This window comes from Dasypus novemcinctus, chromosome 9, assembly GCF_030445035.2.
Source record: "Dasypus novemcinctus isolate mDasNov1 chromosome 9, mDasNov1.1.hap2, whole genome shotgun sequence".
NCBI classification, from domain to species: domain Eukaryota; kingdom Metazoa; phylum Chordata; class Mammalia; order Cingulata; family Dasypodidae; genus Dasypus; species Dasypus novemcinctus.
In genome coordinates this window covers 113,233,132-113,258,778 of record NC_080681.1, presented here as the reverse complement: position 1 = coordinate 113,258,778, position 25,647 = coordinate 113,233,132, and the positions used below count along the sequence as shown (strand labels likewise).

At 36.9% G+C, this 25,647-nt stretch overlaps 1 protein-coding gene across 2 annotated transcripts in view; it reads right to left on the bottom strand.

The window, feature by feature from the left end:
• The window catches only part of USP48 (ubiquitin specific peptidase 48), a 125,706-nt gene that overhangs the window by 52,719 nt on the left and 47,340 nt on the right, over positions 1-25,647 (bottom strand). Inside the window, exons 2-11 of one of the 2 annotated variants that reach the window (XM_058304170.2) lie at positions 22,031-22,151; positions 20,916-21,072; positions 18,202-18,329; positions 17,744-17,868; positions 16,882-16,990; positions 14,424-14,557; positions 13,653-13,735; positions 12,690-12,869; positions 4,488-4,616; positions 3,698-3,847 (exon numbers count right to left, since the gene is read on the bottom strand). In XM_058304170.2, the coding sequence (XP_058160153.1) occupies positions 3,698-3,847; positions 4,488-4,616; positions 12,690-12,869; positions 13,653-13,735; positions 14,424-14,557; positions 16,882-16,990; positions 17,744-17,868; positions 18,202-18,329; positions 20,916-21,072; positions 22,031-22,151 (1,316 nt within the window). The remainder of the gene's footprint in view (positions 1-3,697; positions 3,848-4,487; positions 4,617-12,689; positions 12,870-13,652; positions 13,736-14,423; positions 14,558-16,881; positions 16,991-17,743; positions 17,869-18,201; positions 18,330-20,915; positions 21,073-22,030; positions 22,152-25,647) is intronic. The other variant, XM_058304171.2, reaches the window with a different exon arrangement.

Here is a 25,647-nt window from a genome sequence, read left to right as displayed (position 1 = left end):
AAGTGTCTTGCTTGACAGCACAGCAGAGCTTTGATCAGGACACCCATGTTTGCTGACTACAATTCATGCTCCATACTGGGTCACAAATCACATCACCTCATCTCCTATTTTATAAATTAGGTTCACAGGAATTATTTTCATAAATAAGTGGTATACATCTGAAAACTAGAATGCATTCTGGCTTCTCATTTTAAGTTAGAAATTATCCTCATTAGCTATTACTGCATTTCACAAGCCAATTCAACAGCTGTGCTTTTCTTCATCAAAGAAACTGATGGGAATTAAGAAAAAGTATCTGACCCCTACTCAAATCCATGCCATGATCTATTCTTTAAATTATGTATTTATTTCAAGAACATAAAACTATTTAAACAAATTCCAGATTGAAGTACACTAAAACTAAATTATTACACATTTTGAAGTCACAAAACTTAAAAGACAGAACGAAACACCTCCAAATGAGCTTTAATTTGGAGAAAGGGAATCCCAGAGTTCCCTGAAAGCCAAAATTAAAGATAAAGGGCCAGCTTTGATTACTTACAAAGATTTCCAGTGAGTCCCAGCATAAAACATAGAAGAAAACATACAGAGGTTGAATTTATAGATTTGTATTACGCACTACTTCTGATGAGATCTGAGGGATAGACACTTCAACTCAAAGCCCATTTTGACCAATTTTACAGAGTTAACAGGACTAGAAAACTAACTCTCATTTTCATTTTAGTGTAAAATATTTTAATTTGTACAAAAAAAAATTGGAATTGTCAGATCCCTTATGTATACTAAAATTATACATCAACTGAGAGAACTTTCTTTTTAGTCAGCTCCATTAAAAGTTGAGACCAAGGTCTAATCCAAGTTCTGCTACCAAGAAAAAACTGAACTTGAGCAAGTCACTTAAACTCTCTATGTTTTCAGGTCTTTTATTTGTAAAATGAAGGTAATAATACCTGCCTTCTACCTACCTCACAGGGATGTTGTTGAGTGTAAAAGATAAGATATGTGAAGCATTTTGAGCTTTTTGGAAGAAAAGAGATATAGAAAAGTTAATTACACGTTCACACAATATATAAAAGAGGAGACCTTAAGATGTAGTACAGGTAACACACTGTGGCATTTTATAACATATAACAGTATGGTTAAATATATTCAAAATATCTCCTGATTTTGCATCATTTATCCAGTTTAATCTGCCAGGAATAGAGTAGGTTATCTTAAGAACACAAAGATAATGCGTTCTATCCAAGAGAATAAAATTAAAGTCTTAGCAAACCTAATCTTTTCACAAGTATAGTCATACAGATTAAAAGTTTAATAATCTGAAGGCTCTCAAAGGAGGAAAGACAAGTTTTAGTACAGATCAATATTCAAAAATAATTTGCTAGGTGTTCTCGTCTCCCAAGCAGCCGGGAAGGGCTGACTAGAGGACAATACCTGCTATTACTAACTGAAAGAATAAGCTATTAGAATCCTGACCCTTACAAGGAAAGGAATCTAGGAAAACTAAAAGAGCTCAAAGCGCTCCTGGCCAGGGGGTGTCTGCTGGAATTCCAAAGCCCAGAGTGAGTGTAACCCTGAGCCACAGAGCAATGTGACTCAAGGACCATTAGTTCAAGACAAAACTTTTCAATCCCTACTAGAAGCCCACAGAAAATGTTCAAGTACAGTTTACTATTCTGGTTTTGAATAGTCTACTATGAATTCAATGTAAACTACAAATATTAGAAAAATCACATATGATTTTAAAATAAGAAGGAGCTGAGCAGAGACTGGGTCCATCATTCAGATCTCACACCATACTTATAAATTCTACCAGAATTTTCCAGATTTTGTGTTAGTGTGCTACGGGAATCCACAGAAATAAGAATGACTGTGGTCACAGAGGTCCTTTTATCTTTCCATTTTTGATCTCTATCACTATAAAAGAGTAGCATCATCAACCTCTGCCAAGAGGTTGTGGTTAAGGCAGATTCTGTTTGTGGCAAAATTTTTTATACTATAGCATACAAAGAGCTGTTTCTGCATTAGAGAAAGGCTCCTGACAGGCTCTCAAAGATACTCCCTATGAATTGTAATTCAGTAAACTACCTGAGTATTGTCTTCTAAAGACACAGAAAATCAACTACCAAAAAGGAGAATTCCATCTAACTATTCAGCTGGTAATAGACCGTATAAAAATCTCAGCATTTGATGAACCATGTAAGAAATTAAGATATCTGCCAAAGGAAAAATGTACATTTTGGTTCAAAGTTAGTTCTAGTTTTAAAACAATGACTAAATTTAGAACACAGGAAATTTTCTTTTAGAAAGTGATCAAGTCTAAAACAATCACTGCATCAAAAATATTTGAAATGCTTTATCTAGAGACAATTTAAGCATATTTCAATTTAAATAAAAAGGGCCAACAGGGTCATGTTACCAGTGAAGCTGAGATTTTAGGATAAGTGAGCCTTTTTAAACAGGGAAGATTTAGAAAATGCATAACAAAAGACAGGCAGCATAAAACACCGACTTTAACTTTAAGACCTTACAAAATTTTAGGACAGCATGGACTTCCCATTATGTAAGTTTACTGTATACAGAAAATTAGCGTGAGTATAGATGACATACAGGCATATTCTTAAAGAATAAGCACAGACTCTTTTAGACTGAGTAAAAAGAGCCAAAAGAAGGGCAATGTTAACCTGACATATAACATCTTTGGACCATGTAGTTTTAGAGTGGTCTAAAACTGCATTTTCTTTTAGACACAGTAAATTCATTTCTCTAGTTTATTTGTACAAGAAACTGAATAAAGTTCAGAAAATTGATTTCTAGGTCCCATCTCCTTTGAACAAAGGCCTATAGAAAATTTGAATCATGGGTTCATTTTCAAATCATTTCTAGTAAAATTAAGGTCAGCCCAATTCTTCTAAAAGCTATTCTTACAGATATAGTATTTATATTCATCTTTTGTTAGTTATATTAGTAATAGAAAAATTAAGATATCAAAAAAACAAAACACAATTATAATTATGCTTGAGTATTTATTTTCTAAAGTTAGGACTCTATTGCCTCTCTTTAAGTAGAAGTTGGGCTTGGGTAAATTCATGTCTATGAAATGACTAAGAACAAGAATTTTTACAAATGGCACTATCAGCTTAAAAGATTTTTAAGATTTCTTTTTTTGAGGTACTAAATTAACCTGAGTAAACACAGTGAAGAGATGAGCTGGATTAGGTTGGATAATTCTTAAGAAATTAGGGATCAGCAGAAAGCTTTTTTACTCTAGCATAATAATCTCTATTCAGTTTCAAATTAATCTAATGGCATCATAAAAAATAGTCTGCATTGAAGGAATGCCTGCTAATATGGTTAGGGCACAACATATGCAAGGAAGGAGAATAGGCACTTTGCTTTCATATTAACCAAATCAGATTTTAATCTCTCACACAATAAAAATATCTACAAGAGATGTGTATGCAGAGAGCTGACCTACACCTTGTAATTTATTAACAGCTTCCCATTTTTAAAAGTACATGAAAATGAAAACTATATGAAATGCTACACATTATCAATGGTTTACATAGTAATTTTGCAGTGCATAAGGAGACTTTAATAGAAAAAAGGTAAGAAAAAGTTGTTCATACACAGTTGCGAACACAAAAAAAACAAGGCACTTAATGGCAACAGTGCTGTCCCAGAATATCTTACAGACCAGCTCCAGCAGGTAACCTTTGGTACAGCTCCTTAACCTCTTCGTGTTTTGCTTTTCCTTTATCCACACTTTGCTTACGCATCTCAGCCATTTCAATACACCACTCCTCAAATTTGGAATTGTCCCGATCTACCAGCTCTTGAAGAAAGGCTATTCAAATCAGAAAGATAAGAAACAACTTTATTCTGGTTTTCAAAGACACAAAACCATGGTGATTTCTAAACTACCAAATAATGAACAAGAAATTTGTGGCAACTTCTCATTGTGGCCTCCCCCATATGCTAGAGCCCTTCAATCTGAAGGTAGAAGTAAAACTGAAGACAACCACTGGAATAATACTAGGTGATTCCCCCAACCTGGTTCTCCAGGACATCATCAGCCACCCAGAATCATCAAATGGCTCAGAAACACCACTTCAAAACAAATGATGCCACAGGGCATGGAACAGTATATAACTAGCTAAAATTCACAAGTCTCTGCAAACTGAATAACCAAAAAAAAATCACCTTGTTTTTCAAATACATGCCTTGACAACTTTGGGGAGTATCTTCTTTTAAACGCTTCTGCTTTTCTTGGGGGAAGGAGGGGCAGTGCAATAGTTCCGTCAATAGCTACTTTATTTTAAAAACTTGCTACTTTAAAACAAATTTATGATTAATATGCACCTTCACCAACAATTACCATATGGACTCAACATATATAATCTATAAAGCAATCTGTTGCTTGCTGTTGACCTCTGAGCATGGTGATGTAAAACATTTGCCTTATATAATTTCAGAAAACTGCCTACCTGGCACTTGAACAGTTGTGTTGGGCTTTTCTTGAGTTTGCAGTCTATAAACCAACATGTACGCATTTCGAGAGCAGTGAGTTCCTTTGCCACACTTGGGTTTACGTGTCTGGGACTTAGAAGGTTCTGCTGAGGTAGAGAAATCAAAAGATTGATTAACTATCATGCCTACAGTTTGTTCATTCTTTCTCATAAGGGAGGGGAAGGAGGGGACCCAGAGAAAACAATTTCTAAAATACATACTTGAACATGAAAGTAAAACAGGAAAAAGCCATACAAGTATATTTAACAGGCTCTTTAGATTTTTAATATTTAAACAAGTTTACTGTTACCCTTACCACTCACATTCTATTTTTAAAAGAGGAAAAGTACTTCTTTTCATGAGAAAAAAACGGAAAAAAGAAAGTACCTTGAGTTAATTTTAAAGTTAGTTTTAAATTACAGAATTAATTTTGAGGTAATTTACTTGACCAAAGAAATATAAACACATGTTCATAAAAATGGAATAGAATGCTAATGAGCAAAAATGATTAGCCACTAATCTCTATGAATTCAGTAGCAAGAGGAAAATGTTATTAAGTGTTTTAGAAGACAAATGATCTTCAAATTGGGTTTACGTATCCCAGGTAACTTTCCCAGGAGTCTGAAGTCATGGATAATTCTGAGAAAATCCATTACCAGATTCTCAATTCACTACATACTTTTCTAAAATTGATCTGCCTTAACGTTGAGGTTTCACAATGATTTTCAACCTCCCTTTCACAATCACTTGTCTGCCACTTTAAAAGAAAAACATAACCTCTCATTCATTTGATAATGGTGCACACGCCACTGTGTAAAAATAACAATTAAAAATATTTGTATCAAGGTAGAGGACCTGATTGCAAGTCAGATCATTTCAATCCCTTGTTTTCAAAAATTAAAATCAAACTAAAACTGATAGATCATCAGACATAATGCTCTTCTTATAGATCACAATGTATTTTAGCATTAACTAAGAAGGAAGAACTGAATGACATGGCTAGAATAATTCAATCTTTCCCATCTACATATGGGAACAAGTTTCCTCAGTGCTTATACCTTTATTAAGAAAAGGCTGGGAAGCAGATTTGGCTCAATGGATAGAGCATCCGCTACCACATGCAAGGTCCAGGGTTCAAACCCAGGGCCTCCTTGCCCATATGGTGAGCTGGCCCACACCCAGTGCTGATGCGTGCAAGGAGTGCCATGCCACATAGGGGTGTTCCCATGTAGGGGAGCCTCACGCGCAAGGAGTGTGCCCCACATGGAGAGCCGCCCTGCGTGAAAAAAACACAGCCTGCCGAGGAGTGGTGCCGCACACATGGAGAGCTGATGCAGCAAGATGAAGCAACAAAAAGAGACACAGATTTCCAGTGCCACTGACAAGAATGCAAGCAGACACAGAAGAACACACAGGGAATGCACACAGAGAGCAGACAACTGGGGGGGGAGGGCGGGGAGGGAAGGGGAAATAAATTTAAAAAGAAAATCTTAAAAAAAAGTCTAATGTGTCTCATTAAAAGATAAATATTTACAGTAAAATGTTACTGTGTTCAAGTTAGTAAAATTTATTATGTATTTATTGTATTGGCTTGATCAATCGTGTAGTAATAGTCATAATAAAAAAACATTCAATGTAGAAGAACTTAAAAAACTAGAGTTTTACGGTCACAGAAAATTTAGAATTGCCATTAGAATAAAATTCTGTAGGTTAAGTATAATGGAAATACTAGTATAGGAGAAAAGGGAAGTATGAAAAATGTTCTACTATAAAAGAAGAGCTATTCATGTATCTTTTAACAGTATAATGGTGGGTATTTAATTTCCTTATGCTATTTAGTTTCACTAGGACACTTTTAAAAGAGTGATGTTGCTGCTTCAGTTTCAGTATTTATAATATAGCAAGAGGATACAAAGCTGCTCAATATTCTCATAAAGAATATATGAGCAAGAAAGTCTGGCAATCATTGTCACAGGGAATTAAAACATCAGGGGCATTGCATGACTTGGATTACTATACACAGCTGTGGCTCCATCCCTACTCCTGACAAAGGAGAAAGGTGGGAGACGCTTCATCAGTCCCTGGGGCAATGTGGGCAGCTTGAGCCTCCACAGCTTACAGCACTAACTACATCTTTGGCTCCTACTACACAACCAGCAAGGGAGAAAGGGCAAGAAAGCCCTAAACTAAGAGAGAAAAACTGCACCCAGAATAAATACATCTAGTAAGCCAGATGCCCAGACACCAACAAAAAATTACACTCCACACCAAGAAACAGGAAGATATGGCCCAGTTAAAGAAACAAGATAAGCCTCCAGATGACATAAAGGAGTTGGGACAACTGATCATAGATGTTCACATAAATCTGCTTAATAAATTCAATGAAATGGCTAAAGAGATTAAGGATATTTAGAAGACACTGGATGAGCAAAAGAAGAATTTGAAAGCATTCACAGAAAATTGCAGATCTTACAGGAATGCAAGACATAATAAATGAAATTAAAAACACACTGGAACTAAATAATAGCATACTTGAGGATGCAGAAGAAGGAACTGGTGAGCTCGAAAGACATGTCCTCTGAAAGCAAACATACAAAAGAATAGATGAAGAAAAGAATGGAAAAAATTGAACAAGGTCTCAGGGAACTAAACAACAGCAAGAGACGTGCAAACTTACGTGTCCTGGGTGTCCCAGGAGGAGAAGAGAAGGGAAAGGGGGCAGAAGGAATATCTGAATAAATGACAGTAGAAAATTTCCCAACCCTATTGAAGGACATAGAGATTCCTGGTCCAAGAAGCACAACATACTCCCATCCGAATAAATCTGAATAGATAGACTCTGAGACACATACTAATCAGAATGTCAAATGTGAAAGACAAAGAGAAAATTCTGAGAGCAGCAAGAGAAAAGCAATGCATAATATATATGGGATACCCAATAAGATTTCTCAAGTGCTGATTTCTCATCAGAAACCATGGAAGCAAGAAGATAGTGGTATGATATATTTAAGATACTGCAAGAGAAAAACTTCCAGCCAAGAATCTTATATCCAGCAAAACTGTTTTTCAAAAATGAGGGCAAGTTCAGAATATTCATAGACAGACAGAAACTGAGAGTTTATAACAGAGACCAGCCTTGTAGGAAATACTACAGGGTGTGCTAGAGCCTGAAAAGACAAGACAGGAGAGAGAGGCCTAGAAGAGAGGCTAGAAATGCAGATTATATCAATAAAAGTAACTAAGAGTCTTAAAAGAGTAGTAAAAATAAAACATGACATATAAAACCCAAAAGTCAAAATGGGTGTTACAGTAATAACACTGAATGTTAATGGATTAAAAGCCCCAATCAAAAGACAAAGACTGATGGAATGGTTAAGAAAATATAAGCCATCTATATGCTGTCTAAAAGAGACTCTTCTTAAACCCAAGGATACCAATAGATTTAAATTGAAAGGCTGGAAAAAGATTCCCCGCATGCAGTAATCAAAAACAAACAAACAAACAAAAAAAAAAAAACAGATGGAGTATCTATACCTATTATCAGATGAAACAGACTTTAAAAGACACTATTAATACACAATCTAGTAATACACAATCTGAGGAGGAAGTCAGGAAAAAATTTCCATTTACAATAACAACTAAAAGAATCAAATATTTAGGAATAAACCTAACCAAGGATGTAAAGCACTTGCATTCAGAAAACTACAACGCATTGTTAAAAGAAAAAAAAAAAGACCTAATAATTGTAAGAACATTCCAAGCTCATGGATTAAAAGACTAAATATCGCTAAGATATCAATTATATCCAAACTGATAGAACACAGTCAATAAAATCCCAATAAAAATTCCATCAGCATTTTTTAAATAAATGGAAAATAAAATTATCAAATTTATATGGAAAGGAAAGCGGGCTTGACCCAATGGATAGGGCGTCCACCTACCACATGGGAGGTCCACGGTTCAAACCCCAGGCCTCCTTGACTCGTGTGGAGCTGGCCCACGTGCAGTGCTGATGTGCGCAAGGAGTGCCATGCCACGCAGGGGTGTCCCCTGCGTAGGGGAGCCCCACACACAAGGAATGCACCCCGGAAGGAGAGCCGCCCAGCGCGAAAGAAAGTGCAGCCTGCCCAAGAATGACACAACAAGATGATGCAACAAAAAGAAACAAAGATTCCCAGTGCTGCTTATGGATAGAAGTGGTCACAGAAGAACACAAAGCGAATGGACACAGAGAGCAGACAACTGGGGGTGGGGGGGGAGAAATAAATAAATAAAAATTATATGGAAGGATAGGGGGTCCCAAATAGCCAGAAACATCTTAAAAAGGAAAGACAAAATTGGATGATTTTCACATCCAGACTTTTAAATCATATTACCTAGTTATAGTGGTAAAAACCACATTGTACTGGCATAAACACAGACACATAGACCAATGGAACTGAACTTATGGTTCAGTAACAGATCATCACATCTATAGTCAAATGATTTTTGACAAGCCTGTCAAACCCACCCAGCTCGGGCAGAATAGTCCATTATTCAACAAATGGTGCTGGGAGAATGGGATATCCATAGCCAAAAGAAACAAGGACCCCTATCTCATACCTTATACAAAAATTAACTCAAAATTGATCAAAAACCTAAATATGAAAGCAAGAATCATAACATTTCTAGAAGAAGTAAAACATCTTCAAGACCTGGTGGTAGGTGGTAGATTCTTTTTTTTTTTTTTTAAAGATTTATTTTTTATTTATTTAATTCCCCTCCCCTCCCCCGGTTGTCTGTTTTCTGTGTCTTTTTGCTGCGTCTTGTTTCTTTGTCTGCTTCTGTTGTCGTCAGCAGCACGGGAAGTGTGGGCGGCGCCATTCCTCGGCAGGTTGCTCCCTCCTTCGCGCTGGGCGGCTCTCCCCATGGGCGCACTCCTTGCACGTGGGGCTCCCCTAGGCGAGGGACACCCCTGCGTGGCATGGCACTCCTTGCACGCATCAGCACTGCGCATGAGCCAGCTCCACACGGGTCAAGGAGGCCTGGGGCCTGAACCGCGGGCCTTTTTTTTTTTTTTAAATGGTGGTAGATTCTTAAAGGAGATAAGAGGAAGACTGAGAAGGACTACTGATGCTTAGTGTATTAGAAGTTTTAATTAACTTTACTGTGAAAGTGTGGAAATATATAGAGTTGATGGTAAAACATTATAGTGAGTAACGGTGGTTTATAAATGGGAATGTGGCTGAAAGGGTAGCCTAGAGATTTAAATGTCAATTGAAAAAAAGCAAGAGAATAATCTAGGGACTGAATAACATGGCAAACCCAGAAGTGGATGAGAATTGTGGTTGATGGTACAGATATAAGAGTGCCTTTTGTGAGCGAGAGCAGATATACATCACTATTGCAGGGTGGTAGGAATGTGGAGAAGCATGGGAAAAATACAACTGGAGTGACCTATGGCCTGTGGTTAACAGCAATACTGTAATATTCATGCATCTATGCCAAAGATGTAGTGTTGATAATGGGGGAGTGTGGAAAAAGTGTGTCAGATGTACACTACGGACCATGGCTAGTGGTAGCAGTCTGAGGATACTATCTCATAATCCGTAACAAATATTCCACTACAGTATGGTGTGTTAATGGACGGGTGCTGTATGTGAGCATGATTGTTTTGTAAGTTCACGAGTTCTGTAATAAAAGTATATTTTAAAAAAATAGGGGAAATGGACATAGCTCAATTGACAGAGCGTCCACCTACCATATGGAGGGTCCAGGATTCGATCCCCAGGGCCTCCTGACCTGTGTGGTAAGTTGGCCCATGTGCAGTGCTGCCACGTGCAGAGTGCCATGCCACGCAGGGTGCTCCCGTGTAGGGGTGCCCCACGTGCAATGAGTGCACCCTGCAAGGAGAGGTGCCCTGCGTGAAGAAAGCACAGTCCGCCTAGGAGTGGTGCCGCACACATGGAGAGCTGACGGAGCAAGATGATGCAACAAAAAGAGATACAGATTTCCAGTGCCTCCTGATAAAGCAAATGGACGCAGAACACACAGCAAATGGACAAAGAGAGCAGACAGCAGGGGGGAAGGGGAGAGAAATAAATAAAATAAATCTTTTTTAAAAAAAAAGGGGTGGGTTGGGGAAAAAATTCACCAAATGTAAGCTATGGACTATAGTTAGTACTAAGATTTTGATGATATTCTTTCATAAATTTGTAACAAACATCTCACAATAATGCAAGGTGTGGGTGGTGGGTTGATGTCTGGGACTCCTGTATGATATTATGCATGTTTGCTTTTTAAGTTCAAAACTTTGACTACACATGTAGTGTTTATGTATATTCATATATAAATGATATAAAAATGATAATAATAAACCAGGGGCATGTATAGGGAAGAGGAGGTTAGTCATTTCTAACTGAAAATTACTAAGATTTAAGATGTTCATTACTCTATAAAGACTAGACTATAAATGATTTATAAAAGTCTGCAAAAGAATACAGTAATGGAAGACAAATGGAATTTAATGAATAAGTATTTTCCATTTTCGGTAAAAAGAAAACAGATAAAAGCTGCAACAGAAGTTAACAATGAGAGGTATTCACATGGGAGGTCCGCGGTTCGGGCCCTGGGCCTCCTTGACCCATGTGGGGCTGGCCCATGCGCAGTGCTGATGTGTGCAGGGAGTGCCGTGCCGCGCGGGGGTGTCCCCCGCGTGGGGGAGCCCCACACGCAAGGAGTGCACCCATAGGGAGAGCCACCCAGCGCGAAGGAGGAAGCAGCCTGCCGAGGAGCCTGCTGAGGAATGGCTCCGCCCACACTTCTCCTGCCGCTGACAATAACAGAAGCGGACAAAGAAACAAGACGCAGCAAAAAGACACAGAGAACAGACAACCGGGGGAGGGGAGGGGAATTAAATAAATAAAAATAAATCTTTAAAAAAAAAAAATGAGAGGTATTAAAACAATGGACTGAAATACTGATAGATGTGAGGTCTCTTTCTCCTGAACTGTTTTAAAACTAAGAACTACCCAATTGTAGAAGAGCAAAAGGACTGCTGTAACAATGCTTTTAATCCTACAATTCTCTAAGATTAAGCTAGAGTAAATAAGCTGCAGTAAAAAAAAGTTAAATAAAACCAAGATAAAATTATTTATAATTTAAAACTAATTTCAATTTTGCTTTACTAAGACTACCACAATAACAAAAATCTGAAAGCAAATGTTAAGAACTTGAGTATTACTTAGGTAAAATGGCAGCAATACTGCTGAAAGTCTAAAGACATATAAATGTGATTTAAAAGTTGAAAATCCCCTAAACCACATGAATACCTACACAGATATATACTGGGTATTTTCTATACTCAGGACCTCATATATGGGTATGAGGTGCTCAACCTGAGCTACAACCATTCCCCGAAGATATATAGAGTATATTCAAATACTTTGAAAGTCAACCTTAGAAAAGTGACTCTAATCCATTAAGAAAGAACAGCGTAGAAGACACATACCTACTCCCATTCCTTTTCTTCTATTTAGTTCCCACAGTACCAACCTTATCCCAAAATGACATGTGAAAAGAAAGCGCTGAAAAACTCAACTAAGATAGATCCTACTGGAAGATTTGTCTCTTTGGGGGAATAAATAGAAATTTTGGCCTATTTACCAAAGTAATAAGAACTACAAACTAGTAGAAGAACTTTCTATGGCAGACCTCATTGCTACAAAACAGCAAGCAGCTCACTTGCTTCACAATCCAGGGATGAGATTAGATATTTAATAGGGAGGAGCAGAAAATACCTCAGAGCAAAGCCCCACTGCTATAATTATTACCTCCAACTAAACTTCCTACCCAGAGAAAAGGACTACAAATCCTATTATATTAAATGCACTATTCATCATTTTTTAGCCCCATACCTCTCCTACTCCCCACCTCCCCAATTAACCTGGTAACTGAAAACTGAAAATTTCCCTTCAAACTTTACTGATTATGACATTATGGAAACCATCTCTGGAGCAAAATCAGTATTAGAAAAAATCAGGCATTTTTAACATAAAATGCCCAAAGATTTTATGGGTACTTAAGAAATGCAAATATCCTTGACAGTTTATTACAATTTTGGGCCATAATGATTTATCACAAATATTTCCAGTTTAAAAAAAGTTATATTTTAAAAGGCACTCACAACTTAAAGGTTTTACCTAGATCTTCCTCAATCCCCAGTTGTAACTTCTTCCCCTCCATCTTTTCTATATCTTCGTCATTAAATTTATACCATTCACCAGATTGTGGATCTTTCACATGAGCGATGTAGTGGCCAGAATAAGCACTCACTCCTCTGTGTATGAGGACTGCGCTGAGTTCATACACATAGTTCCCACCTAGGGAGGGAGAAAGGGGAAAGTAAAAGAAACTTTGAATAAGAGTTTATATCCTGAGCCTGACTGACTTGTAACATTAGTGCTATCTTTATGCAACTGGCAGAAATCATGTCACCTAAGATTAAACAACAACTTAGTTTTATAAAAGTAATGTAGGAGATATTCTCTTATTCAATTCACCATATTCCCTCTGCAAAATATACTGATGGATACCTACTGCATTCTGGGTACTCAGAGCTGATACTCCCCAGTATACTGCGCCCTTCTGTGAAAACCAGCTTAGCCACAGCCTTCCAAAAACCACCTGTGCATATTCTACAAAATGTTACCAAAATTAAATATTAAAAAACTTACATAAACCAAGGAGCTATGAATGCATAACTAAAAAGCTATTGTTTCTATTAAAAAGAAGAGAACTATTTTAGAAAAAGTTGGAGGCAAGTCATTAAGAAAAATTGCTTTCAAAGTAGTTGTGGGCAAGGCAACTGAAAAAGATGGGGGAGAAAACATTAAAAATCTAGAATGATTCTGCACATAGATTTCTTCAAAAGTATTTTAAGTTCCTATTCTATTTTAAATAAACAAAACTAATAAATCACAGCCTATGTATTATGTATGTGGTTTTTCCCAAAAAAGGCCTTACCCAATATCAAAAGTAAAATAAGTACATCATTCGTTTTAGTATTTTGGTAACTATATTTCAATATCTTTGTATTCATCACAAAGAGATCACAAGTTACAGTCACTGAGCATATAACCACTACTGCTCAGTAAAATAATTACCTTTATGTTCCACATAAGGCTCCATATCCAAAATTTCTGAGAAGCCAATGTAGGTATTCAGCTTCTTCTTATGTCCAGTTTGCCTAACCAAGAGGAGAAATGATTTTATTTATATTTAAAACAATCTCAAAACAATGTATAAACTCTAGCAATTATTTTAATAATCTGAACAGTAGCTAGGTAGATTCATTTGGCAATCTTGCTCAAAAACCCATAAGATTAGAAGTAACTGTAAAATAGTTTTATAACTGGGCAAATAAAAATTAAAGGGCATGAATTAAAAGTGCTGACTCCAAATATAACTTATTACCAGAAAAGTTTTAATTTAATCACAAAAGAAAAGCATAGAAGGAAATATGCACATGTATAAGCACTGCCTTGACTTTATAAAATGAGAGATCTATTCCCATGGGGATGGGGTGGGACACATTGTAATGAGTAGAAAATCTACTTAATATATACACTAATACAGAATGTTTGAAGGTAATTCAGTTCCTCCCTAAATAGTTAATTTTCCTTTGCTGTTTTCAGTAAGTTCTTAAAATGAAAAATAAAGAATTCCTTGCTTTTCTAGATCTCAATTATCTATGGCTGGCTTGTTTAAGAATTCTCCAATAAAATCATGAAATACTGGCATCTCAAAATGATAGACTCCACTTAGAACTTTCATCTAGAGTTTCCATCTATAAGCCTTTTATTATCTTATCTATGGTGAAACCTGTACATCCTAGTCCACCGTAAACAACGAACACTACTGCTTGCACATATTACCTGTCAAAGACAAAACGCATTAGCTGCAGGTTCAGAGTGCAAGGTAGGCTAAGTAGTCGAATCTTCCTTGTTGCATTCTGTTTGCTTTGACAGTTTTCACAAAAATATCTATTGTCTCCTTCTAATTTTTCTTCCTGATCAGGAATAAGATATGTTAGTAAATTTGAAAAACTAGAAGATGGAAAGATTTAAAATAAGTACTAAAAACCTCTGAAGTAAAATTTAATTACTAGGTTCCATTCAAACTGTTTAAGATCAAGCTGTTATAAATAATGAAGGATGCACAGGATTAACAGGCACTACTTAACAGTGACATTATTGGTTTGTATACAATGATATGTAAAACTGATATGCCTCTTCTCAAAATGTATGATCTTAAAAATACTTGTTTCAAGTCCACTTCTGGAAATTTTAAGGAAGTAGTTTTTAAAAAGATATAGCATATGTATGTTGATGCAATATCAATTTAAAAACATTGGAAAATGGGTGGAAATTACACATGGGCATCAGAATACAAAATTATATATATACTTGGTTCAAATTAATGACCTATATGCATAAGAAAAAACTAAAACAGGAGTGCAGGAAAATCAAATGTTAAAGCTGATGGTGGTTTCATTCTTTTTAAAAACTTCCCTTTATAATTCTTTAACAGCCTTTTGATACAGACGATTGTAAATAATACAATTTTGGTACCGTCACTTTCTTCACTTGATTGCCAAGATACCACACTGTCCTGTTGTCCTCTTAACTCACTGGCCATTTCTCCTCAGCATCCTTTGCCTGCTGCACCTCTCTCTGAGCTCTTAAAGTCTGAATGACCTAGGGCTCAATCCTTGGTCCTCAACTCTCTCCTCAGTGATTTCACCCAGTCCCATCTTCTTCCCTGAACTAATCTCTCAAATGTAACATGACCAAAACCAAAAGCCAAACTTCTTTCCAAAACTTGGTAATGCCATCCATGGTCCTACCCATCTCAGTTTTGGCAACTCTATCCTTCCAGTTGCTCAGGTCAAAACCTCAGTCATCCTTGGCTCCCCTTTCTCTCGCACACCACATTCTGTCAGGAATTTACTCTACTTTGACACTAAATCTAGAATCCATAAACTACTTATCACATCTTCAGCTAACCCTTTGTCCAAACCAGCATCAAATCAAGCTGGCTTCCCTCTATCTGTTCTTGTCCCACCTAAGGCCTATTCTCAAGACAGAACCCAGTGTTACCCTGTAAAAAAAAAAATCATACCACTGTAATGCTTTCATCCCCAAAGCAGGAGTTTCAGTTAATAAGCCTTTCATTATCTTATCTATGGGGAACAATGAACAACCCTCCAATGGCATGTCATCTCACTACTCAGAATAAAAGGCAAAGTCCTACCACTGGTTGAGAAGACCCTATGTGATATGGCTCTTGGTTACCTCTAGGACATTGTCTTCTACCATTCTCCCCTGGCTTATTCACTACAGCCATACTGACCTCCTTGCTATTTTCCTCAAACCACTGGGCACATTCTCAGGCTTTGTACTTTCTATTTCATCTGCCCAGAACACTCTTCTCCCTGATTTTTGAATGGCTGAGTCCCTCAGTTATTTTATTTCAAATTGCAACCAAGAGTATCCTCATCCCTACAACAGATCCCATCCCTGCTTTATTTTTCTCTACAGTACTTATATTTGACATAGTACATATTTATATTTATTTTACTGTCCTCCCTGACCCTCACAACATTACACTATAAACTTCATGTAGCTTAAACCTTTAAAACATTTTCATTTACAATTGTTCTCTCCAACAGCTGAAATAGTGCCTGACACTTAATAAGCATGAGATAAATATCTAGTTGAATGAATTCAATAAATGATTACTTTGGGCATGCTCGTGGATGTGCTGGAGGAGTAGGGAAAGTACAAAAAGAATTTTAAGAATTTAAGAAAGGAAGCTCTAAAATAAGTTAATATCTTATGTTATATTATGTGTCAGCTGATGCTTGGCTTCCTTTTAGCAGCTTTTCTTCTCACAATAAAAGGACCCACTTCCAAGTTACTATAAATCTCAACGTACAGAAAGTAGAAATATATGGAGTGGAGCGGTTGAAGAATGACTATACTGATATACAAAATACCTAGTTCTTATTAAACAAAAAGGTAAATTAGTGTTATGATAACAGAGCTTAGGATTTCCTTAAATACTCCACTACTCTAATGATACAGTAATGTAGGTATGTTCATACATACATAACTTTACATATAAAATTATTTTAAATACTACAAAATTATTTTAACACACAACTTGTGTTCCATACCTTGTAATTCATAAAGTTTCTAGATCATTACAAAAAGACATTTCTTAAGTAGAAAAGGCTATAGTAATGAATCTATCCATAAAATCAAAATACCATTCAGAATAATATTTAACTGTTAATGAGCAGAAATAACAGATACACCAAAATTTGAATACCTTCAAAAATTCCGAGATACAATCTGTTAACTGTTTGTGGCCTTGGATATTTAACTCCAGTTCATAAAACTTTGATAAAAGCTTAGACTCTCTGCCACATTGATTGCAACTATAATAAAATAAAGTGATAAAATTAAGATCACAGAGGGAAAAGCAATAAAGTGCTACTGTATTATATCCCAGAAACATGGAAATATATAAATATGTATTTATGACCTTAACTAGTTCTTTTTCACAGAAATTATTTATACTAAGTATATTTTAAAATAAATAAATAAATAAAAACACAGTGATTGGTAAGGCTATATATATTTTCTATTTTTTAGGAGGTACTAGAGATTGAACCCAGGACCTCGTACATGAGAAGCAGGTACTCAACCCCTGAGCTGTATCTGCTCCCCGAAGAGAGCTAGTTTTTTTGTTTGTTTTGCTTTTTCAGGAGGTTCCAGGGATAGAACCTGGGACCTTGTACATGGGAAGCAGGCAACAACCACTTGAGCTACATCTGCTCCCCCTATGTAGTTTATGATTAGGAAATAACATTCCCCAATTTTAAAAGGTATTTTTCATTTATTCTTAGTATTGTATAAAGATCCTAGCTGGCAATTTTACTCTTTCAGCTCACATCACACAGTCACAAAGAAAATGGCAAGTGCTCAACCAGACACAGTTCCCAACACCTACAAGGGTTCAACTGCAATTATTGAGTCAGTTGTTTACATGTTCCCTTGGAAACATACGACTATAAATATTTCAGGTCCCATGATAAGTCACTAAAAGTCTAACTGAAATAAAAATTAGATAACATATGAGCAGTTGTCTTGGAATAAAATGTACCATGGAAAAGCTGAAATATACTTACACTGTTACATAAGCATATTCCCCACAGAACTGCTGTTGAACAATGTTCCGCACATCTGGATTCTTTTGTTTAGACAAAGTATCTTCCAACAGAGACATAAAGAGCTTTGAAAATTCTTGGGCATCCTACCAAAAAAAGCATGGATTAATAAGAAGAAAAATCATACCTTGCTTTTCAACTTCTACTACAAACAGTAAATAATTAATTAATCCATAACTACTTATAGCACCAATCTTAGCATTTGAGGATAAAGACTAAAGCTATGTTGAACCAGTGTGTGCCCACATATGAATTTTCAGAAACCGAACCAAGTATAATGTATATACTAGACAGAAAATAAATGCTCCAATTCAGAATAGTAAGAAAAGTTTTAAAAACCATTTTGCTTCATTTCCCTTTATAAATATTATAAAGAATACTTGGGTATGTTTTAATATTTTAAAAAAGCAGCCTCTTACCTGTTGTTGCCCTGTGTCTAAGCCCAGGGCTTTGACAAATCCTGATGGGTCAATGTATCGCCTATTACTGTTTTGCAACAAGGCAAACAAGTACTGGAGGTGCTCACAAATTGTCTGAGGCTCATAATCTATTAAAAGAGGGAAATAGGTTGTTTTTAAAAAGTTGCAAAATGCCACTATCTCTTCATATGAGAACATAAACAGCTTTACATCCAAACTATATTGTATTTTATTAGTCTTAAATTTTGAAAGGAATAAATTAGCTATCACATGTCTTCTGGAGTAACAAGGCTGTCATAGCTGTCTACAGCTACATCCCTTAAAGGCAAGAGGATGTGCATTCATCACAGAAACAATGGCAATCACGGGCACATTTTCTAGAGGGTATTATCACACTGAAACACCCATCCCAGAGATAAAAACCATATCGTACTATATTTACCATGAGCACAAGATTGCCAAATACTTTAATCTCTTTAATGCATAGTCCCCCAAAATAGAGTAAATGACAGGAATCTATTCACAGCAATTCACACTTAAAAATATAATGATATACTATTAAAAATCCTAGGGGAGTGGATGTAGCTCAAGTGATTGAGCAGTACTTCCCGCGTATGAGGTCCTAGGTTCAATCCCTGACACATCCTAAAACACAAACAAACAAATTCCACTTGGGGGAGCTGATGTAGCTCAGTGATTGAGCACTAGTTTTCCACATACAAGGTCCTGGGTTCAATCCCTGGCCCTAGTATATTAAAAAAAAAATAAAGTAAAAATAAAAAAATAAAAAGTCCTAGAATTTTAGAGCTACAAGTTTTAATGAACAGGGAGAGGTATGCAAAAAGGAAGCATGAATCTCAAGAGCTTTAAAAGTCCTGATTTACAGTCTTATCTTCTGTGCGAGTTACTATCTCTCAGCTCCAAATCCACCCCTCTTTGCCTGCACTGTGATAATAAAAGACGAGCTCTGTAAATATTTCTTAGTCAGCTGGCCCGAGACAGCAGAGGGCACTGGAGGGACAATGGAAGAAGGAGGCGTTTACTCTTGCAGGTTCAATTGTGCTTCCCTTGCCATCCTTCAGGATTCAGCGCTCCAGCTTTCTGGAGCAAACAGGGACCCAGAGCTTTCCCCAGCCCTTCCTCTGGCAGCTTTCTACTGCAGAGCCTCCAGTGAAGTACACACCTCCCCACATCGCCCCACTGTGGACAGTTTCCAGGAAGTCCCACCAGTGAGGCACTTCAGCGCCTTCTCAGGCATCCAGAGAGCTATGGAAGTATTCTCCCCAGAGAGGCCTGGATCTCAGGCCTTAGCAGTAGGAGTGAGGAGTCCTTTCTTAGGTGCTCACTCTCAGCCCTAGGGGTAGTAGCTGCTCCCTCTCTCTGCTTTTCCTGATTTTTAGAGTCCTCTTTAACTCTTACTAACTTATTTCCCATTACTCTTTTCCAGTTAATAATTCTCTATATTAAATTATCTCTGTTGGAATTACTGTGTAGGGCCTGTCTCCTTATTGGACCGAATAGTATAGCTTCTTACTATCAATTGTGACTTTCAGCAAGGCAATATTTCATTTGTAAAATAAAGATAAAATCTTAATTCCTGGGGTACAAAGGCAGGTTGTTTAAAGGTATTGGAGTAAGTTTTTAATCTACTCCTATGCTCAGTTTATAGTTTGGAATACTGTATGATATATATATATATATATATATTTTTTTTTAAGATTTATTTTATTTACTTATTCCCCATCCCCCTCATTGTTTGTGCTTGCTGTCTGCGTGCTCTCTGTGTCTGCTTGTCTTCTCTTTAGGAGACACCGGGAATGGAGCCGGGAACCTCCGTGGGAGAGAGGGGCTCAATCACTTGCACCACCTCAGCTCCCTGCTTTGTTGTGTCTCTCACTGTCTTTCTTCTTTGTGTGTCTATTGTGCCATCATGTTGTGTCAACTTGCCGCACCTGCCCATCATGCCAGCTTGCTGTCTTGCTCAGCTTCACCAGGAGGCACCAGGAACCAAAACCGGGACCTCCCGTGTGGTAGGCGGGAGCTCATTCACTTGAGCCACATCCGCTTCCTCTATAATAAGATCTTAAATAACATACTCTGCTGGTTTTCCTATCTGTAAAATAAGGGAGTGGCTCAGCTAGGACTAGGACTCACATACCATAATTTCTAACATAAACCCCTTTTCACTACACTGCACTGTGCCTATTAAGATTAACATCAGAAGCATGTGCCCTGGTCAAAGAATAATGGTGAAAGACTTTGATGAAATATAAAAGTCTGCTTGTTTAGAAACATGAAAAAAAAAAAATTGCTTGGATATACATTAAAGCTACAGCTCCCAAAGGCGTCTACGGTACCTAATTTTATACAATAGGAATTTAGGTTTTGCTTGTTATTTTGCTGCCTTCTGAATAAATCTATACTTCAGCAAAACTGTGCTAAAAATTAATGGACTATAATTACAATCACAGTTTACTGAATAAGAAAAATATAGCTGTAAACTACATAAAGAATATTCAAATGTGCTTTCCTCATTTGAATAACATTTTGGTGCATAAATAATAAGTATACTTGAATCACAACAATATTTGTAAAGAACCTAGCACCATGTTTGGCACATAGTGAATACTCAGTAGCCTCCTATTTGCTTGATTCAGAAGTGATTTGGCTGGCAATATACTCAGAAAAGCCCTCGCTCCACCATCCCCACTAACCTTTCTCTTCTTGGATATCATCTCCCATCATGTGGTCACCACAGGTACTTGGACATAAGTATAACGCCTGCCGAAGCTCCAAGTTGAGAAACCATACTTGAAGAAACGTGTTAACATAACAAGTGGCTCCAAGGTTAGTCAGGCCCACAAATGAGTTCTACAGAATTACAAAATTTGCAATAAAATCAATTTCCCTTTAAACAAAAATAAGAACCACCATTTTTTAATTTTCAGATTAAAAATTTTTTAAAGCTATCCCAACCAACATGGTACAAACACCTTAGCCTCTTTCAGCCAGGGTTAGGATATAATTTTCATGACAGCCCCACTTCAGATTGAGCACAGAGGCAAAAGAGACTCAGGACAGCACCACTGTTCAGCTCTAATGTGGCTTCTTCTCCAGCCATTAAATCTAAAATTAGAACAGTGAACTCTATAGTCAGTTTTGAACATGTATATATAGATTTTTCATTTGCTATATTCCTAATCCACTAGTATTCAGTAGAATAATGAAGTAAAATTTCAGAAAAGTTCCTCCTCATCCTACAGATTTGAGAGACCTGGGGAAAAGTTTGAAATTTTTCCAAAGATATAAGAATTTCTGAACCTACAGAGAGTTACTCCTGTTAAGAGACATTATACATATACAGCAACATAGCTGGCTATTTTATGAATGCCAAGTTTTAATGTAAGAAATAGTAATGGGTTTTTTTAAAAAGTAAAACTAACTGTTGCATGCACATTATAATATATAAAATATAAACCCAAGAAAGCAAAGTAATAGATCTTTACAGAAGCTAGTTTCTTTGAAATACCATCTCCTTTCAAGAGACTCTAGAAGAGTTCAAAACAAAACATGTAATGTTAGAGCAAACATAGAATCAGTATTTAAACCTAAACCTATTAAAGGCTTACTGAATTACATGGCTACCTGTTTTAAAGAATACCATTAAGGACTGTTTCAATTTAAACGGTTTAGAGTGTTAAGTTCCACTGCTTATCTTAAAGTTGGTTACCTGAAACCAGTGATGATTTCTGATCATAGGCAAAAACAAACAAACCAAAAAACCCCTAAGCAATACCATATAGCACTCACTTAGAAACTTACAGCTTACCTTTTTTCTCCTCTCACAGTTGGGATCATCGATGTTATGAAAACTATTTTCATCTATTTCACCTAACCAAATATGCTCGCCAATCCCAACCAAACAATTCGGATTTCCTTTGCAGTTTCGTCTATGAATGAAAAAAAGGATTATTATGAAATTTTAAAATACTGTAGTTCCATGATAAGAGACATGCAAACTAAAACAAAACTGAGATAGCACCCTTCATGTATAACATTAGCAAAACTAAGAAAGTATAACAATACACTCAGTTTGTGAAGCTGTGGGGAAACAGGCAGTCTGAAACTGCTTATAGGAATGCAAACTGATTGGTCTTATATGGAAGGGAATTAGGCAACATCTAACAAAACTATATATGCAGTTACCTCTTGACCTAGCAACCTCATTTCAAAGAATTTGCCCCAGAGATACATGTCCAACAATACAAAACCACATATACACTAGGTTATTCATTGCAGCATTGTTTGTAATTGCAAAATGCTGGAAACAAACCTAATACCCATAGAGTATATGGCACATCCACATAATAAGAGCACAACACAACTATGAAACAAATAAAACAAAAAGAAAGGTGGTGCTGGTGAATAACATTGTGAATATAATTAATACCACTGAATTATATATTTGAGTGTAATTTCAAACGGGAAATTTTAGTTTGTATATACATTACTAAAACAAAAATTTTAAAAACCATAGGACTATACAATACAGTGAATACTATTGTAAACTATGGACTATAGTTAATAGCATAACTATAATAACACGGTTTCATCAATGGTAACACATATCACACTAATGCAAAGTGTTAATAGGGAAAACTGTAGGAGGGGTTGGGGGTAAATAGGAACTCTATATATTTCCTGCATGATTTTTTGGTAAACCTACAACTTCTCTAACTTAAAAAAAAAAGGATTAAGATCTCTATGAACTGATAGAGTAATTTCCAGCATATATTAAGTACAAAAAGCAACATGCAAAGGAATATCTATGACATGCTATTTTTTGTGCAAGGATAAGGAAATAAGAAAATATACATGTATTTGCTCATTTGAGCAAAAAGAAACTCAGAAAGAATAAACCAGATGTAGCAGTTTGATATAGTTATGAATTCCAAAAATAGATATTGAATTTATGTTTGTAATCTGGTCTATTACAGGGCATGATTGAGTTATTATTAGGGCTTTGATTGGGCCACGTCATTAGGGCGTTGAGTCCCTACCCCTTGGTGGGTGGGGACTCACGACAAAAGGCATGGCGAAGGCACTTTCACTGAACTGTGGTTGGCACTAGGGATGGTTTATACTCAGGGGACTTGAATCTCTGGACTGGCCATGTGCCAGCTGGGCCCTGAGCCTCAGCAGAGTTGCAACTCTGACTCTCTGGTTCGTTGGACTTACCCAAGTCAGTTAACAGGGAGGTGAAGATGGTCAGCCACCATACTAGGGAATCAAGAGTGCCTACAACTGCAAGCAGAGGAATTACCTCCATCATCCACGTGGAATTTAAGGCCCCTCTTGATATAGAGGTGGAGTGAACATCACCATCCCAGGGTCCACAGAATGGAGGAATAAAATATGGATTAGAGAGGACTTATTGATATTCTACTATAAAACTATTGTGACTAGTAAGAGAAGAAATTGTAGCACTGAGGTGGAGAAAGTGGGCACAGTAGTTGCTGAGGGTAGGGAGAGGGAAGAAGAAATGTGATGTGGGGGCATTTTTGGGACTTTGAGTTCTCCTAAATAATAATGCAGGGTCAGATGGTAGATTTTATTTATTTATTTATTTTTAAAGATTTATTTAATTTATTTCTCCACACCCCCACCCCCCGTTGCCTGCTCTCTTGTGTCCATTTGCTGTGTGTACTTCTGTGTCCGCTTGCATTCTCGGTGGCTCTGGTAATCTGTGTCTCTTTTTGCTGCAACATCTTGCTGTATCAGCTCTCCGTGTGTGCGGCGCCACTCCTGGGCAGGCTGCACTTTTTGTGTGGGGTGGCTCTCCTTGAGGGGCGCACTCCTTGCACGTGGGCAAGCTAACCACACGGGCCAGGAGGCCCTGGGTTTGAACCCTGGACCTCCTATATGGTAGGTGGATGCTGTATCAGTTGAGCCACATCCGCTTCCCTGGTGGACTTTATATACCCTGCCATAACCCACTGAAAGTACTGGGGGAGAGAGTGACCTACAGGGTAAACTATTATCTATGTGGTGCAGCAGTGCTCCAAAATGTGTTCACCAAATGCAATGAGTGTGCCACAATGATGGGAGAGCTTGCTGGTGTGGGGGGAGTGGGGTGGAGAAGTGGGGAGTATAAGGGAACCTCATGTTTTTTAATGTTAACATTTTTTGAGATGTATATTTTTCAAAAGAATACAATTTATAAAAATGATGGGGGGGTGGTGAGTGGGTTATATGGGAACCTCTTATGTTTTTTAATACAACATTCTTTGTGATCTATTAACTTTAATTTTAAAAATGCAAAAAAATACAAAATAAATAAAACAGATGCCATAACAACAACAAAAAAATGATACCATGGCTATCAAGAAATGTTCCCAAGTTCAAAACCTGAAAGAAACATTTAATAATTTAACAAATAAATGACACCAATCTGGGGAAAAAAAAAAAAAAGGCATGGCAAAGAACAGAGTTGGAACTTTTGATGTGAGGAGTTTTGATGTTGGAGTTTGATGTTGAAGCCTTCAGCTGGAACCCCAGGAAGTAAGTTCACAGAGGAAAGAGAAGCAAGACCCCGGAAGGGAGGAACCCAGGAAGCCTGAACCCTCACAGCTCTTGGCAGCCATCTTGCTCCACCACGTGAAAACAGACTTTGGTGAGAGAAATAACTTATGCTTTATGGCATGTTATCTGTAAGCTCCTACCCCAAATTAATACCCTTTATAAAAACCAACCAATTTCTGGTATTTTGCATCAGTATCCCTTTGGCTGACTAATATACCAGGGATTAATGAAATTAATTACCCACAGTGCATAAGTGGAAATAGGGTAAAAAAGAGGGAGTGACATTTTTCTAAAAACATCTATCTGCTTATTGCTAATTTGAGGAGTCATGTTAATCACCCCCACACACACACACACATTCACAAACACAAATAAATAAAATCAACATGGATGGGAGCACTCCACAACACATTACAAACAGAAATAACAAGATATTCCAACTGAATAAGATATCCAAACAGAAGGGGACCAGGGAACTAACCCAAGTAACTAAAGCAGTTGTTAGCAAGCTCTTTTAAGGAACAAATATTGAGCTCTACTAGGATTCTTTTCCACACAGGCATGGTTAGCAATTCTGAGACTGCTTTCTCTATATTCTACAATTGAACAAATTAGTAAATACACTGAGGATAAATAGAATCAGGTTTTAGAAAATTATAAATAAGGAAATGAGGAAAAATAAAATAAACCCTACAGTACTGATTAGGAATTGCAGGTACTTATAGGTTTTAATATATAAAGATAGGTAGATGAGGATTGGCAGGAGTGTAGGTATCTAAATTTCAGATAAATAACATGCTTCAACATTTTTATTTGCAATTCTGGCAATATTAAGCTAGATTTTTGTCAGCTGAGAGCCTAAAA